Here is a 15492-nt window from a genome sequence, read left to right as displayed (position 1 = left end):
CAGTTTGTCATGTCAATTATTTTAAAATAAAGTTTTTAAAAAAGAGATAAGATAGAGTCAGATCGCTGAGGGTCAGATTGAAGAACTCTCGAAGTCTTCTGGAGCAGAAAGATGTTAAAGCAGTTTTAAGAAAATCAAACTGATTGTGGTTTTCCCAGTAGATAAAGAATACCATTTAGTAAACCATTGCTCATAGCCAAACCTGGGTTTGTGTGATAGCAAAATAAATGGAAAGGTGGATAGGTACATATTACATCCAGGGAATAACCCAGTCTCTGGTCCAGAAGGTGTGGTGTATGCGTGTTATGTGGGTGATTATCTCCGGAGGGAAAAAGACAGTCTCATAGTTAAACCAAGAAGAATATTTACCGGCAGCAACAGGAGAGGCTAGAGGAAGAACATGATCGGGGTAAGAAGATGATTTTGCATTTTGGACAGGAGAGAGTAACATTTAAAGCCTCTACCCGCTCTGAAGCACAGAGAGTGTGCTGCGACACTGGAGTCTGCTGGAGCGGGTCGGTACTGGCCAGGCCTGGTGAGCGGAATGAGCCCACACAGCAACTCCAAACTGCATCCGGAAGCCTGCAACCTTAACCCTCAACCTCCGATTCCCCAAGTTCCACTCTCGTAGTTGAGGCAGATGTTTGTCCAAGTCCTGCCTAGGTATCCAACGGATATACGGCGTGAACACCCCACCACTTTAGGGGAACCCGGAGGCGGTCCGCGTGGGGGCGCGCTCCTGCCCGGCGCGTACGCGCGGCGCGCAGGGAAGTGGCCTGGAAGCGAGGGAGCGCGCGCCCTTCACGTGACCCGACCCGCGGGCGGCGACGCACGCGCCGCGCCGCTCACGTGGTCCGTCCCCAGCCCCGTCGCCGGCGGAGGCGGGCGCGGGCGCGTCCCTGTGGCCAGTCACCCGGAGGAGTTGGTCGCACAATTATGAAAGACTCGGCTTCTGCTGCTAGCGCCGGAGCTGAGTTAGTTCTGAGAAGGTTTCCCTGGGCGTTCCTTGTCCGGCGGCCTCTGCTGCCGCCTCCGGAGACGCTTCCCGATAGATGGCTACAGGCCGCGGAGGAGGAGGAGGTGGAGTTGCTGCCCTTCCGGAGTCCGCCCCGTGAGGAGAATGGTACTAGACCCACGCAGGCCCGGGCGGGGAATGGTCCTGGGGTTGCGGGCGGTAAAGGAGAGACTTGGCAGGCAAGTTTGTAGGGAGCTGCGTTCCATGCGGCGAAGGACCCCCAAATTGCCCTGAGGCTTCCGGATTTGTCCTCGCGGGACGGGTGTGCAGTTCGTTCGGGGGTGAGGGGCGGGAGCAGGTAGCAAGTCCGACGCGACATCTCTTCTCGGGAATCCCCTGAGCCGAGACTCGGCTCCCAGCGAGGGCCTCTCGAGGCGGCAGAGCCGCGAGCCGGGGACTACTTGGCTGGGCTGAACTGAGCGGCTGCAGCGCGCCCGACGCAGCGCTCAGCCTTCAAGCCCCGCATCTCCTGGGAGCACGGTCCTCCTGGCGCCAGTTGCTGGCAGATAAGGGAGCCAAATGCTCTGCTCAAGTTCTGCATGGAAAAAGGGAGGGAGGGCTGGAAGGGTGCAAAAAGGGGGTAGAGGACATGGGTTTGGAGCAGTGCCTTGTTTGCTGTGCAGCGGATACTCTACAGGTACATTTCCTTTTTGGAGCCAAAACGGAGGGATTTGACAATATTGATAGTAGATCTTTTTTCTTTAGCAAGAATTAAGGATTTTGGTGGGTGGGGGGAGACTTCTGTGGGGACCAAGACGATGTACTGTCAGTCAGGATTTAAGTCGAACTACCTCATCCGTTGCCCCAGAGAACGGCTGATCGTGTTTTAACCCAAAAGGTGCGGAATGGAGAGAGGGAGGCGGTGCATTGCAGCTTCCGATAGAGCTTTTTATTTTTGGATATCAGGAACCAGTTTTGAAGATTTCTTAAGAAGAAAGTCATTTACATCAGGGACATGAAGAGCAGAGTAGGTATTTTTGATCGGTGCTTGAATATAATAGGCTTTGTGCAAACAGCTCTCCCTCTGCTGGAGTCTGGCAAGTTTGCTTTTCACTGGACGCTATTCAAGTGCCATACAACACTGAAATAAGAGTTTTACTTATACCACAAGTGTAGTAATACTTTGAGGAGATAATGTGTCTTCCACTATTTTCCACCTTATTCTTTTTGTTTGTTTGTTTGTTTTGAGACAGGGTCTCACTCTGTCACCCAGGCTGGAGTGCAGTGGCGCGATCTCTGCTCACTGCAACCTCTGCCTCCCGGGTTCAAGCGATTCTCCTGCCTCAGGCTCCCGAGTAGCTGGAACTGTAGCCACCATGCCCGGCTAATTTTTACATTTTTAGTAGAGACGGGGTTTCACCATGTTTGGCAGGCTAGTCTCTAAAAACTGACCTCAGGTGATCCGCCCACCTCAGCTTCCGAAAATGATGGGATTACAGGTGTGAACCACCACGCCAGGCCAACATGGGAGATTTCAAACATGCGAAGATATATTGTAGAATAAACTACTATATATACCCATTGGCCAGTTTCAACAGCTTCAACCATGTGAATTTTATTTCTTCTATTACTCTTCCTGTTTTTCCTCAATGGTATAATTTTAAAGCAAATCTCAGACAAATGTCATTTATGGATACTTTATTGTGTTTATGTCTAAAAAGACAAGGACTTTTTAGCATAACTACAATATTATTATCACACCTAAAAATGATTAATTGCTTAATATTAAATATTCAGCATATTTCCCTGATTGTCTCATGTTTTAGTCAGTTGATTTATTTGAATCAGGTTACAAATAATTCTGCAGATAGCGTTTGGTTGGTAACTCTTTCAGTCTCTAGTACCTTCTCTCTTGGGGTGTGGGGGTATCGTTTGGCATTTATTTGTTGAAAAAAAAAAAAAAACCCATCATTTGCCTTGTAGAATTTCCATCAGTTTGGATTTTGTTGAATGCATCCCTGTAGTGTCGTGTAACATGTTTCTTTCTCTGTATTTTTGTTTTCTTTTTTCTTTTTGTTTGAGACGGAGTCTCGCTCTGTTGCCCAGGCTGAGTGCAGTGTAGTGATCTCGGCTGACTGCAACCTCCGCCTCCTGGATTCAAGTGATTCTTCTGCCTCAGCCTCCCAAGTAGCTGGGACTACAGGTGCGAGCCACGACACCCGGCTAATTTTTGTATTTTTAGTGGAGACGGGGTTTCACCATATTGGCCAGGGTGGTCTTGAACTCCTGACTTCTGGTGATCCGCCTGCCTTGTCTCCTAAAGTGTTGGGATTACAGGTATCTCCCATTTTGCCCGGTCTTTTCTGTTTATTTCCTGTGAACTAGTAGTTAGTCTAAAGACTTGATCAGTAGCCGGGCGTGGTGGCGCTCGCATGTAATACCAGCTACTCAGGGGGCTAAGGCAGGAGAATAGCTTGAACCTGGGAGGTGGAGGTTGCAGTGAGCGGAGATGGTGCCACTGCACTCCAGCCTGGGTTACAGAGTGAGACTCCGTCTCAAAAAAAGAAAAAAAGAACTTGATCAGGCAGGGCGTGGTAATCCCTGCACTTTGGGAGGCCGCGACAGGCTGATCACGGATCACTTGAGGTCAGGAGTTCAAAACCAGCCTGGCCAACATGGTGAAACCCCATCTCTACTAAAAATACAAAAATTAGCTGAGCATTGTGATGGGCGCCTATAATCCCAGCTACTCATTAGGCTGAGGCAGGAGAATCTCTTGAACTTGGAGGCGGAGGTTGTAGTGAGCCAAGATCGCGCCATTCACTCCAGCCTGGGTGAGATTCTGTCTCAAAAAAAAAAAAAAAAAAAAAAAAAAAAAAAGACTTGATCAGATTCTAGTTACATGCTTTGACAATATTCATAGATAGTACTACGTACTTTTTGTTGCATTACATTAAGAAGCAAATACTGTCTTTTTGTTTTTTGAGATGGAGTCTTGCTCTTTTTTTGTTGTTTATTTTGTTTTGTTTTAGGACAGAGTCTTATTCTTGTTGCCCAGAGTGGAGTGTCTGGCTTACTGCAACCTCTGCCTCCCTGGTTCAAGCGATTCTGCTGCCCCAGCCTCTGGAAGCTGGGATTAGGGGCATCTGCCACCATGCCTGGCTAATTTTTGTATTTTTAGTAGAGACAGGGTTTGCCATGTTGGCCAGGCTGGTCTCGAACTCCTGACTTCAGGCGATCCATCCACCTTGGCCTCCCGAAGTGTTAGGATTACAGGCGTGAGCCACTGCACCCGGCTGCTGCTTTTTTTTTTTTTTTTTTTTTTAATGTTAAGATTGACCAGTGGATTCGTGTTGTCTGATGCCTGATCTCTCTGTTGTGAAGTACCCCATAAGTTATTCATGTAATAGTTTTTGTAGTAGCCATTTAGTTTTGTCATTGATCTATTATTTCATTTTGAGTTTCCTTTTCTCCTTTCTTTTTGGGAAATCTTTCAACATGTAAGTAAATTGCAGTTTTTTTTTTTTAGTGACTGCCTGTTAAATGTCTGCTTTAAGTTTGGTACGTGGGTCAGGGTGCAGTGGCTCATGCTTATAATCCTAGCACTTTGAGAGACTGAGGCGGGTGGATCCCTTGAGCCCAGGAGTACAAGACTAGCCTGGGACAGATGGTGAAACCCAGTCTCTACCAAAAAAAAAAAAAGCTGGGCATGGTGATGTGCACCTGTGGTCCCAGCTACTTGGGAGGCTGAGGTGGGAGGATGGCTGGAGGTTGCAGTGAGCTGAGATCATGTCACTGCACAACAGCCTGGGTAACAGAACCAGACCCTGTCTCAAAAAAAAAAAAAAAATGTTTGGTACAGGGAAGCAAAATTCAGTGGTTGAGGTTAGTTTAGGACATAAGCATTACTTGACTATGGGAATTTTTTTTTTTTTTTTTTTTTTGAGACGGAGCTCTGTCTCCCAGGCTGGAGTGCAGTGGCACAATCTCAGCTCACTGCAAGCGCCATTCTCCTGCCTCAGCCTCCCAAGTAGCTGGGAATCTCGGTTCACTGCAAGCTCCACCTCCCGGGTTCACGCCATTCTCCTGCCTCAGCCTCCCGAGTAGCTGGGACTACAGGCGCCCGCCACCATGCCCAGCTAATTTTTTTGTATTTTTAGTAGCGACGGGTTTCACCGCGTTAGCCAGGATGGTCTCGATCTCCTGACCTCCTGATCCGCTTGCCTCGGCCTCCCAAAGCACTGGGATTACAGGCGTGAGCCACCGCGCCCGGCCTGACTATGGGGATTTTTAACTGAGTCATTTATGTGAATCAGTAAAAAGAACTTAAGATGGGTGTCACTTTTAGATGGTGCTTTTGCAATTATTAGATTAGTTGAATATGAATGCAGTATTTGACTTGGAGAATTGGACCTCTTGTACTTTATAAAAATATGATTAGTTCTAATTTAAATTGTTAGTTCTTTTAGAGATTTTGTTGACTTTTTGGTGCAGTTAATTTTGAATTTAGAAAATTGCTCTGGGTTTTTTTTTTTGAGACGGAGTTTTGCTCTTGTCACCCAGGCTGGAGTGCAATGGTGCGATCTTGGCTCACTGCAACCTTCGCCTCCTGGGTTCAAGCGATTCTCCTGCCTCAGCCTCCCAAGTCGCTGGGATTACAGGCGCGCACCACAATGCCCAGGTAATTTTTATATTTTTAGTAGAGATGGGGTTTCACCATGTTGGCCAGGCTAGTCTCTATCTCCTGACCTCATGCTCTGGATTTTTTTAACCTGTTTTTCTGGTAGTGTGTATTTAGTTTTCTGACCATGTAGAGATTTTAGAACCCTGTTAAAGGAATTTTGGTGTATGGAGGTAAGCAGTTTTTTGAAGTTGGTAAGTCAAGACTTGAGTCTTGACATATTTTTACCAGGTCACGGTCTTTTTTTTTTTTTTTTTTTTTTGAGACTGAGTTTTGCTCTTTCACCCAGGCTGGAGTGCGGTGGCGTGATGTCAGCTCACGGCAATCTCTGTCTTCCGGTTTCAAGAGATTTTTCTGCCTCACCCTCTCGAGTAGCTGGGATTACAGGTGCCTGCCACCATGCCTAAATAATTTTTGTATTTTTAGTAGAGATGGGGTGTCACCATGTTGGCCAGCCTGTTCTCTAACTCCTGACCTCATCATCCGCCCACCCATGATAGGCCTCCCAAAGTGCTGGGATTACAGGTGTGAGCCACCACCTGTCACAGTCTTTTATGAGCATCACTGTTATCTTCTCAATCTGTAAAAGGCAGATGATAATCTTTTCTGTACTTGACCTAAGGAGCAATATTAGGATTACTGAGGATTAGCAATATTAGGATTAAAGTCTGTGAAATGCTGTTTACCGCTCTTACCATCGTGTAAACATGTCAATAACGTAACACCTTAACTACCCAATGGCCAGACTTCTGGAAACCTTAACCTTTGGAAACCAAGCTCCTTGTGGAAAGTGAGCAGAAAGCTTTTGAGCTAAGTCATCAATAATATAGCAACCTTGAGACAGAGTTCACTGATTGAAAAATATGTGCAAAGTGAAATATAACAGGCTTAGTTTTCTGCTTTCTGCTGGCAGTTTGGTAGTACACTGGAGATGACAGGAGGAAAGTTACCTGAGAAGCAGATTATTGCTATTAGGAGGACACTGGAGAAACATAATTAGACTAGAAAGATAGGGCTATACATTACTCTTTGGTATATGAACTGATAGTCTTCCTAGTCTAACTTATCATACCCAATACCCAGAAGATACTCTGGACTAAGAGAAGTATGTAATAGGCTTTAGGCACATTTTTGCATTAGCTAACATGTGTCAGCATTTAGTTGTGGCCATTGCTCTGAATGCTTTATATATATACATATACATATATATGTGTGTATATATATATATATTTTTTTTTGAGATAGAGTCTCGGTCACCCAGGCTGAAGTGCATGGCATGATCACAGCTCACTGCAACCTCCGCCTCCTGGGTTCAAGTGATTCTCCTGTATCAGCCTCCTGAGTAGCTGGGATTACAGGCGTGTCCCACCATGGCTGGCTAATTTTTGTATTTTTAGTAGAGTCGGAGTTTCAGCATGTTGGTCAGGCTGGTCTCGAACTCCTGACCTCGTGATTCACCCGCCTCGGCCTCCCAAAGTGCTGGGATTACAGGCGTGAGCCACCTCGCCTGGCACTTTACATATATTAATCCCTCAGGAAAACTCTGTGAAGTCAATACTGTTTTCTCCATTATTTATGTATAAAGAGCAGAGAATCAAAAATCACTTGCCAACAGTCACAAGACTAAAAGTGGTAGAGTAGGTATTGACCTGCCAAACTATAGAAACTTGGAGAAGGCCTTTGATATTCAGGGACGTGTATATTTATAAGACCTCAGATGACAGACGTTATGTCAAGTTTAAAAAGTTAAGGTTCTTTTTAAAAAAGTTGTAACTTAAAAAGTTTGCTGTACTTGATTTTCTTCAAATGATAATGAAATCTAATAGAATTTCCTTTACTATCAAATTTCTGTGTATTAACCTTAGGACAGGACAGATAATTTACAATTCAGTTGTCTGTTTTTCTTTTTTTTTTTTTTTTTTTTTTTAGACGAGTGTCTCACTCTGTCAATTAGGCTAGAGTTCAGTGGCGCAATCTTGGCTCACTTAATCTCCGCCTCCTGGGTTCAAGCCGTTCTCCTGCTGCAGCTTCCCAAGTAGCTGAGGTTACAGGTTGCACCACCACATTGGGCTACTTTTTGGGTTTTTATTTTTATTTTTAAAAAATTTGTGTTTTTAGTGGAGACAGGGTTTTGCCATGTTGCTCAGGCTGGTCTTGAACTCCTGGTCTCAAGTGATCTACCTACCTTGGCCTCCTAAAGTACTGGGATTACACACATTAGTCTGTAGGCATTTTATTTTTATTTTTATTTTTATATTTTTTGAGATGGAGTCTTGCTCTTTCACCCAGGCTGGAGTACAGTGGTGCTACCTGCAGCCTCTGTCTCCTGGGTTCAAGTGACTCTCCTCTGTCAGCCTCCCAAGTAGCTAGGATTACAAGCACCCGCCACCATGCCCAGCTAATATTTATATTTTTATTAGAAACGGGGTTTCACCATGTTGGCTAGGCTGGCCTTGAACTCCTGACCTCAAGTGATCCACCTGCCTCGGCCTCCCAAAGTGCTGGGATTATGGGCGTGAGCCACCACCTGGCCGTGCATTTTATTTTGACAAGTGCAGAGACACATACTCTGAGGCAATCCTTAGTAGTTTAGAAAAGTCATTAAGCTAAATAGATTTCTGGATGGGTGTAACTCTTTGTTAAAAGCAGCAGGAAAAGACTGGGCATGGTGACTCTTGCCTGTAATCCCAGTACTTTGGAAGGCTGAGGCAGGCGGATTGCTTGAGGCCAGGAGTTTGAGACCAGCCTGGCAAACGTGGATAACCCTGTCTCTACTAAAAATATAAACATCAGCTGGACGTGGTGGTGTGCACCTGTAATCCCAGCTTCTTGCAAGACTGAGGCATGAGAATTGGTTGAACCCGGAAATGGAGGTTGTAGTGACTCCAGATTGCACCACTGCACCCCAACCTGGGTGACAAAATAAGACTCTGTCTCAAAAAAAAAAAAAAAAAAAAAATATATATATATATATATATAAAAAATAAAACCTGTAGAAACATATCGTGAATGTATCAACAAAAGTATCAGCACCCTACTCACTGATAGATAATGGGTTGATATGGCTTACTTGCAGTGTGAATGTCCAAGTTTTCTTTTCTTTTTTTTTTGGATAGTGTCTTGCCCTGTTGCCCATGTCAGAGTGCAGTGGCATGATCATGGCTTAACTGCATTCCCAACCTTCTACACTCAAGTGATGTTGCCACTTCAGCCTCCCGAGTACCTAAAATGACAGGCCCATACCACCAACCTAGCTAGTTAAAATTTTTGCCTGGGTGCTGTGGTTCACGCCTGTAATCCCAGCACTTTGGAAGGCCGAGGTGGGTAGATCACCAGGTCAAGAGATTGAGACCATCCTCGCCAACATGGTGAAACCCCATCTCTACTAAAAATAGAAAAATTAGCCACGCGTGGTGGCACGCACCTGTAGTCCCAGCTACTCGGGCGGCTGAGGCAGGAGAATCATTTGAACCCAGGAGGTGGAGGTTGCAGTAAGCCGAGGTCACACCATTGCACTCCAGCCTGGATGACAGAGCGAGACTTCATCTCAAAAAAAATTTTTTTTTGTTTTTGCAGAGACGGGCTTCTCACTCTGTTGCCCAGGTTGATCTTGAACTCCTTGGCTTGAGTGGTCCTCCTGCCTTGGCCTCCCAAAGTGTTGGGATTACAGGCATGAGCCACTGCACCTGGCATTAAGTTTTTAAATATATAGAACTTTTCTACCAGTTGTTACAGAATTATAGATGCTTTTCAATATTATCTTTAAATCTCTCTCATAGTGTTTGCATCTAAAATGCCAGTAATATCTAATTATTAATTAGTTGAGTAGTTGGCAGCCAGTTTAGAGTAAGAGTGGAACTCTGTGACATAATAAAATTACGTGTGCGTATATATATATATATGAATGAAACTTGAGAGTAGGTTCTAAGAGTATCAGAAGGTCAAATGTATTGGACTCTGATAGGGGAAGTCAGAGAGTGCCAGCTTACTTCAACATTTTGCTTTAGGCTAGTCTTATTTGTCATTGTCTGTGTCATCCTTGGCAGGCATGTTGACCCATGTACAAATTTATCACATAACTCTGAATTTCTATGTTTATTTGTTTGTTTTGAGACGGAGTCTCACTCTGTTGCCCAGGCTGGAGTGCAGTGGCACATCTCGGCTCACTGCAAACTCCGCCTCCTGGGTTCACGCCGTTCTGCCTCAGCCTCCCGAGTAGTTAGGACTACAGGTGCCCACGCACCACGCCTGGCTGATTTTTTGTATTTTTTTTTTTAGTAGAGATGGGGTTTCACTATATTGGTCAGACTGGTCTCGATCTCCTGACCTCGTGATATGCCTGCCTTGGCCTCCCAAAGTGCTGGGATTACAGGTGTGAGCCACTGTGCCCAGCCAATTTCTAGGTCTTTAGTGTCATTTAGCTTTCTTTTCTTGAGCACATGAATTTTATTAGTAGACAATTTCTTTTAATTTGATTACCATTCTTTTGAGTATGGGTCACATTTTCCTGTCTATTACCATATCTAGTCTTTTTTTTTTTTTTTTTTTTTTTTTTTTGAGACGGAGTCTCGCTCTGTCGCCCAGGCTGGAGTGCAGTGGCCGGATCTCAGCTCACTGCAAGCTCTGCCTCCCGGGTTCATGCCATTCTCCTGCCTCAGCCTCCTGAGTAGCTGGGACTACAGGTGCCCGCCACCTCGCCCGGCTAGTTTTTTTTGTAGTTTTAGTAGAGACGGGGTTTCACCGTGTTAGCCAGGATGGTCTCGATCTCCTGACCTCGTGATCCGCCCGTCTCGGCCTCCCAAAGTGCTGGGATTACAGGCTTGAGCCACCGCGCCCGGCACATATCTAGTCATTTTGGAGTGTATGTTGGACATTGGGATTGTTACTTAGTAGAGGCTCTGGGTTACCTTTTTTTTTTTTTTTTGATACAAAGTCTTGTTCTGTTGCCCAGGCTGGAGTGCAATGGCATGATCTCAGCTCACTGCAACCTCTGCCTTGTGGGTTCAAGCAGTTCTCCTGCCTTAGCCTCCCGAGTAGCTGGGATTACAGGCCCGTGACACCACGCCCAACTGATTTTTGTATTTTTAATAGAGACGGGGTTTCACCATGTTGGTCAGGCTGGTCTTAAACTTCTGATCTCGTGATCTGCCTGCCTCTGCCTCCCAAAGTGCTGGGATTATGGTCGTGAGCCACCACGCCCGGTCTGGGGTTCTCTTTTAATCCTGTGCTCTGTGTGTGTTTGTGTGTTGTTGTTGTTATGTAATGAGTGCCTGCGATCTCCCTCGCTCTCCGAGAATTCATATCTCGAAGCCCTAACCTCCAGTGTGATGGTATTTGGAGATGAGAACTTTGGGAGATGGAGGTAATCAGGGATAGATGAGATCATGAGGATGGGGCCCTGGGTCTGATAAGATTTATGTCCTGAGAAGAAGAGATACCGGAGAGCTTATTCACTCCCTCTTCACTGTGTGAAGACACAGTGAGGAGGCAGCTGTCTGAGAGCCCTCATCAGACACTGGCCCTCCTGGAATCTTGATCTTGAAGTTTCAGTCTCCAGAACTGTGAGAAAATTTATTTCAGTTGTTATCCCACCAAGTCTGTATGGTGTTTGTTGTGGCATCCCAAGCTAAGACAGTTATTGTACTCAAACTCCAAACTGTCTCTCCTACAATGGGCAGCAGGAGTATCTACTCAGTTATTTTAGTTACCTGGGCTGCCTGGAGGCTGCCCCATGTGTACGTTCTTCATGGGTCAGCGAGAGATTTGTGTAGAGTTAATATGAAGTATTTAGGATTCCTTTTCTCGACTCTTGGAGAAACTTTCCCATCACTTTCCAGCTGCTGTTTTCACCTTGCACTGAGTAGGTATTCTGGTTCTATAAATCAGTAAGACTGTGGGATTTCTATTGGTATTTAGCTGTTCACGAGGCATAGGATGGGGACCGTCTTCAGGCAAAAAGCCTTAAAAATTGGGAAACTCACTCAATACCATTCTTTTATTCTAAGTGTAGACTCCATCTAGTTTCTGCTTGCTTTTGGTTGCTCTTCAGTGTCCTCAAGTCATTTTTATCTTTTTATTTAAAAAGATGTTTTTTAAACAGATAGAGGTGAGGTCTCGCTGTGTTGACCAGGCTGGTCTCAAACTCCTGGCCTCAAGCATTCCTCCCATCTTGGCCTCCCAAAGTGCTAGGATTACCGGCGTCAGCCACTGTGCCTGGCCTCTTTTTTATCTTTTGTCCAGAGTTTATGGTGGTTATCTGTGGGATGGCTAGCCTAATAGGACCTACTTCTCCATAGCTAGTATCTTCTTTCTAATTTTAATATATAGAATCATAGAATGTATTTATTTGTTAAAAAAAAATCTTTGATTTCCACATGTTACCTTAATAGCAGAATTTTTTAGGAATCTTTAATTTTTTCCCCAATTTTTTGCTAGCAGCATCTAGGCAGGAAGGATATGCTGGTAGTGATTTGTTTAGAGAGTGAGATGTGCTTAGGTTTACTTGTAATACATGTCCCTTATTGCTGGTAGACTGGTATAAAAATTTATAATTCAAGGAATTTTGAAGTGATCACCATGATAGTTGAAATTTGACTATGTGGCATGCATTGCGCTAAAACAACTTACATGGATCATTTTATTTAATCATCAGAGCAACATTGTGAGGTAAGTACTGTTGTTACACTGTTTTACAAGTAAGGAAGCAAAAAGAGGTTCTGAAACTTGAACAAGGTTGCACACATAGTAAACAGCAGAGCTGGGATCTTAGATCAGTCTAATTCCAGAATCTGTACTGTTTAACCACTGAAGATCAACTGATCTTTAAGATTCCCTCCTGTGCTAGCATTCTGCGGATATAGTTCCTTTTTACATTACTTGGAACATACAAATGTAGGAATTTTCAGATTTGTGTTTGTAGTTTGCCACCCCTTGGTAAAATTTGGTAGTGCAGCCTAGCAGTAGAACAAACAGCAGAGTGTAAAAAACCAGGAATTTTTGTATGTATTTATAACTAGGGCATATTTGATTGGGTGACTGATGGCAGAATTTCAAAAACTGTAAAAACTTTTTTTTATCATTAGGTAATATTTACAGCTTTCAGCTAGGGTATGTGAATGTTGGGTTTGTGAAGCCAATTCCTGTGTAACAAGTGAAGGCTGTAAATGATGAGAATGCTATGTGTGGGAAGAATATACTTACATTTGTCTGTTACATAAACAGAATGAAAGGTAGTAAGTTTTTGAAATAAACGAAATTGGTGAATGAGGTACTTTGGAAAGCTGTAGGAAATTTTCTTTTTTTTTTTTTTGAAATGGAGTTTTGCTTTTGTCGCCTAGGCTAGAGTGCAATGGCGTAATCTTGACTCACTGCAACCTCTGTGTCCTGGGTTCAGTCGATTCTCCTGCCTCAGCCTTCTGAGTAGCTGCGATTACAGGTACCTGCCACCATGCCCAGCTAATTTTTGTATTTTTAGTAGAGACAGGGTTTCAGCATGTTGGCCAGGCTGGTCTCAATTCCTGACCTCAGGTAATCTACCTGCCTTAGCTTCCCAAAGTGTTAGGATTACAGACATGAGCCACCGTGCCTGGCCAGATTTTCTTGAAACATGCTAATGTCATTGTATGTCTCTATAGACATAAAATTTAGTAAAAATCTGTGCGTATAGGAGTGACACAATTTAAGTGACTTTTAGCAAATTGTTTGCTAAAGTTTTGGGTGGATTTGCCAATGAGAAACAACTTTGGTTTCCAGCTCTTGGAAAAACCCAAAACTACTATGAGATGTAGTAGAGGGGACAATATATTCAAAGTATTGAAGGAAAAAAAAAAAAAAAAAAACCATCAACCAAGAATGCTGTACCTGGCACAGCTGTCCTTCAGAAAGGAAGGAGAGATGAAGATTTTCCCAAACCAAAACTCAGAGTTTATACCACTAGACCTGTGTTACAAGAAACGCTAACAGAATTTCTTCAAGCTGAAAGACAGGGTTGCTAATTAGTAACAAAAAGAATATGAAAAGTATAAAACTTACTGGTAAATGTAAGTACAGTTAATTTAGAATACTCTAATACCATAATGGTGGTATGAAAATCATTTGTATTTTTAGTATGAAGGTTAAAAGATAAAAACCATTAAAAATAATAATAGCAAGAATAATTTGTTAACAGATACATAATACAAAAACATATAAATTGTGACACCAAAAATTTATTAGAAACCAGGCACTGGCTGGGCGCCATGGCTCACGCCTGTGATCCCAACACTTTGGGAAGTGGAGGCAGGTGGATCACCTGAGGTCAGGAGTTCAAGAAAAGCCTGACCAACATGGTGAAACCCTATCTCTACTAAAAATACAAAAATTAGCTGGGTGGCTGGGCAGGGTGGCTCACGCCTATAATCCCAGCACTTTGGGAGGCTGAGGTGGGCAGATCACAAAGTCAGGAGATTGAGACCAGCCTGTCCAACATGGTGAAACCCTGTCTCTACTAAAATACAAAAAATTAGCCGGGTGTGGGGGTGTGCGCCTGTTGTCCCAGCTACTCGAGAGGCTGAGGCAGGGGAATCACTTGAACCCGAGAGGCAGAGGTTGCAGTGAAGCAAGGTTGTGCCACTGCACTCCAACTTGGTGACAGAGCAAGACTCCATCTTAAAACAAACAAACAAACAAAAAAATTAGCTGGGCATGGGGTGGGTGTCTGTAATTCCATCTACTCAGGAGGCTGAGGCAAGAGAATCACTCGAACCCGGGAGGCACAGGTTGCAGTGAGCTGAAATTGCACCATTGCACTCCAGCCTGGAAGACAGGAGCAAAACTCCATCCCCCCCCCCGCCCCCAAAAGAAGGCACAATGGCCCATGCCTGTATTCTCAGCTACTTGGGAGACTGAAGTAGAAGAATTGCGTGAGACCAGCCTGGACAACATAGTGAGACCCCATTTCTAGAAAAAAAAAATAGCCAGGCATGGTGGCATGTGCCTGTATTCCTAGGTACTCGAGAGTCTGAGGCAGGAGCATCACTTGAGCCCAGAAGGTTGAGGCTGTAGTGAGCTGATTGTGCCACTGCACTCCATCCAGCCTGGGTGACAGAGCAAGGCCCTGTCTTGAAAATAAATAAAAGACAGTGGTTAATAGATTTTTTTTAAAAAAGACCCAGTCTAGGTCAGGTACAGTAGCTCATGCCTGTAATCCCAGCACTTTGGAGGGCCGAGGCGGATGAATCACCTGAGGTTGGGAGTTTGAGACCAGCCTCACCAACATGGAAAAACCCCGTCTCTACTAAAGATACAAAAAATTAGCCGGGCGTGGTGGTGGGTGCCTGTAGTCCCAGATACTCAGGAGGCTGAGGCAGGAGAATAGTGTGAACCCGGGAGGCGGAGGTTGCAGTGAGCCGAGATCATGCCACTGCACTCTAGCCTGGGTGACAGAGTGAGACTGTTTCAAAAAGAAACAAAAAACAAACAAAAATAGGTAGGAGTACACTCTAACCATAAAAAGCATAGTCTAGTAAATACATAAATCAGTAACATAGTCATTTATTATCATTACAAAGTATTATGTACTGTACACAATTGTATATGCTATACTTTTATGCAACGGGCAGTGCAGGTTTGTTTTCACCAGTATCAAAACAAATACCTAAGTAGTCCTTGTGCTATGAACTTATGATGGCTATGATGTTAGTAGGCCATAGGAGTTTTTTTCTTTTTCGAGACCAGTTCTCTCACCCAGGCTGATGTGTAGTGATGTGGTCATAGCTTACTTTAACCTCAAACTCCTGAGCTCAGATGAACCTTCCTCAAACTCCTGGGCTCAAGTGATCCTCCCGCCTCAGCTTCCCAGGTAGCTGGGACTATAGGC

General features: G+C 44.5%; 1 protein-coding gene across 3 annotated transcripts in view; it reads left to right on the top strand.

Moving 5' to 3' along the window:
- Positions 1-1021: 1021 nt before the first annotated feature.
- The window catches only part of TRPM7 (transient receptor potential cation channel subfamily M member 7), a 121247-nt gene continuing 106776 nt past the window's right edge, over positions 1022-15492 (top strand). For all 3 annotated transcript variants that reach the window (XM_073012173.1, XM_008016621.3, XM_008016620.3), the window contains exon 1: positions 1022-1123. In XM_073012173.1, coding sequence (XP_072868274.1) covers positions 1121-1123 — 3 coding nt within the window. In that variant the 5' untranslated portion in view covers positions 1022-1120. The remainder of the gene's footprint in view (positions 1124-15492) is intronic.

Source organism: Chlorocebus sabaeus, chromosome 26 (genome assembly GCF_047675955.1).
Source record: "Chlorocebus sabaeus isolate Y175 chromosome 26, mChlSab1.0.hap1, whole genome shotgun sequence".
In the NCBI taxonomy this organism is placed as follows: Eukaryota; Metazoa; Chordata; class Mammalia; order Primates; family Cercopithecidae; genus Chlorocebus; species Chlorocebus sabaeus.
The sequence above is the reverse complement of the archived record's forward strand: the minus strand, read 5'-3'. Positions and strand labels throughout refer to the sequence as shown.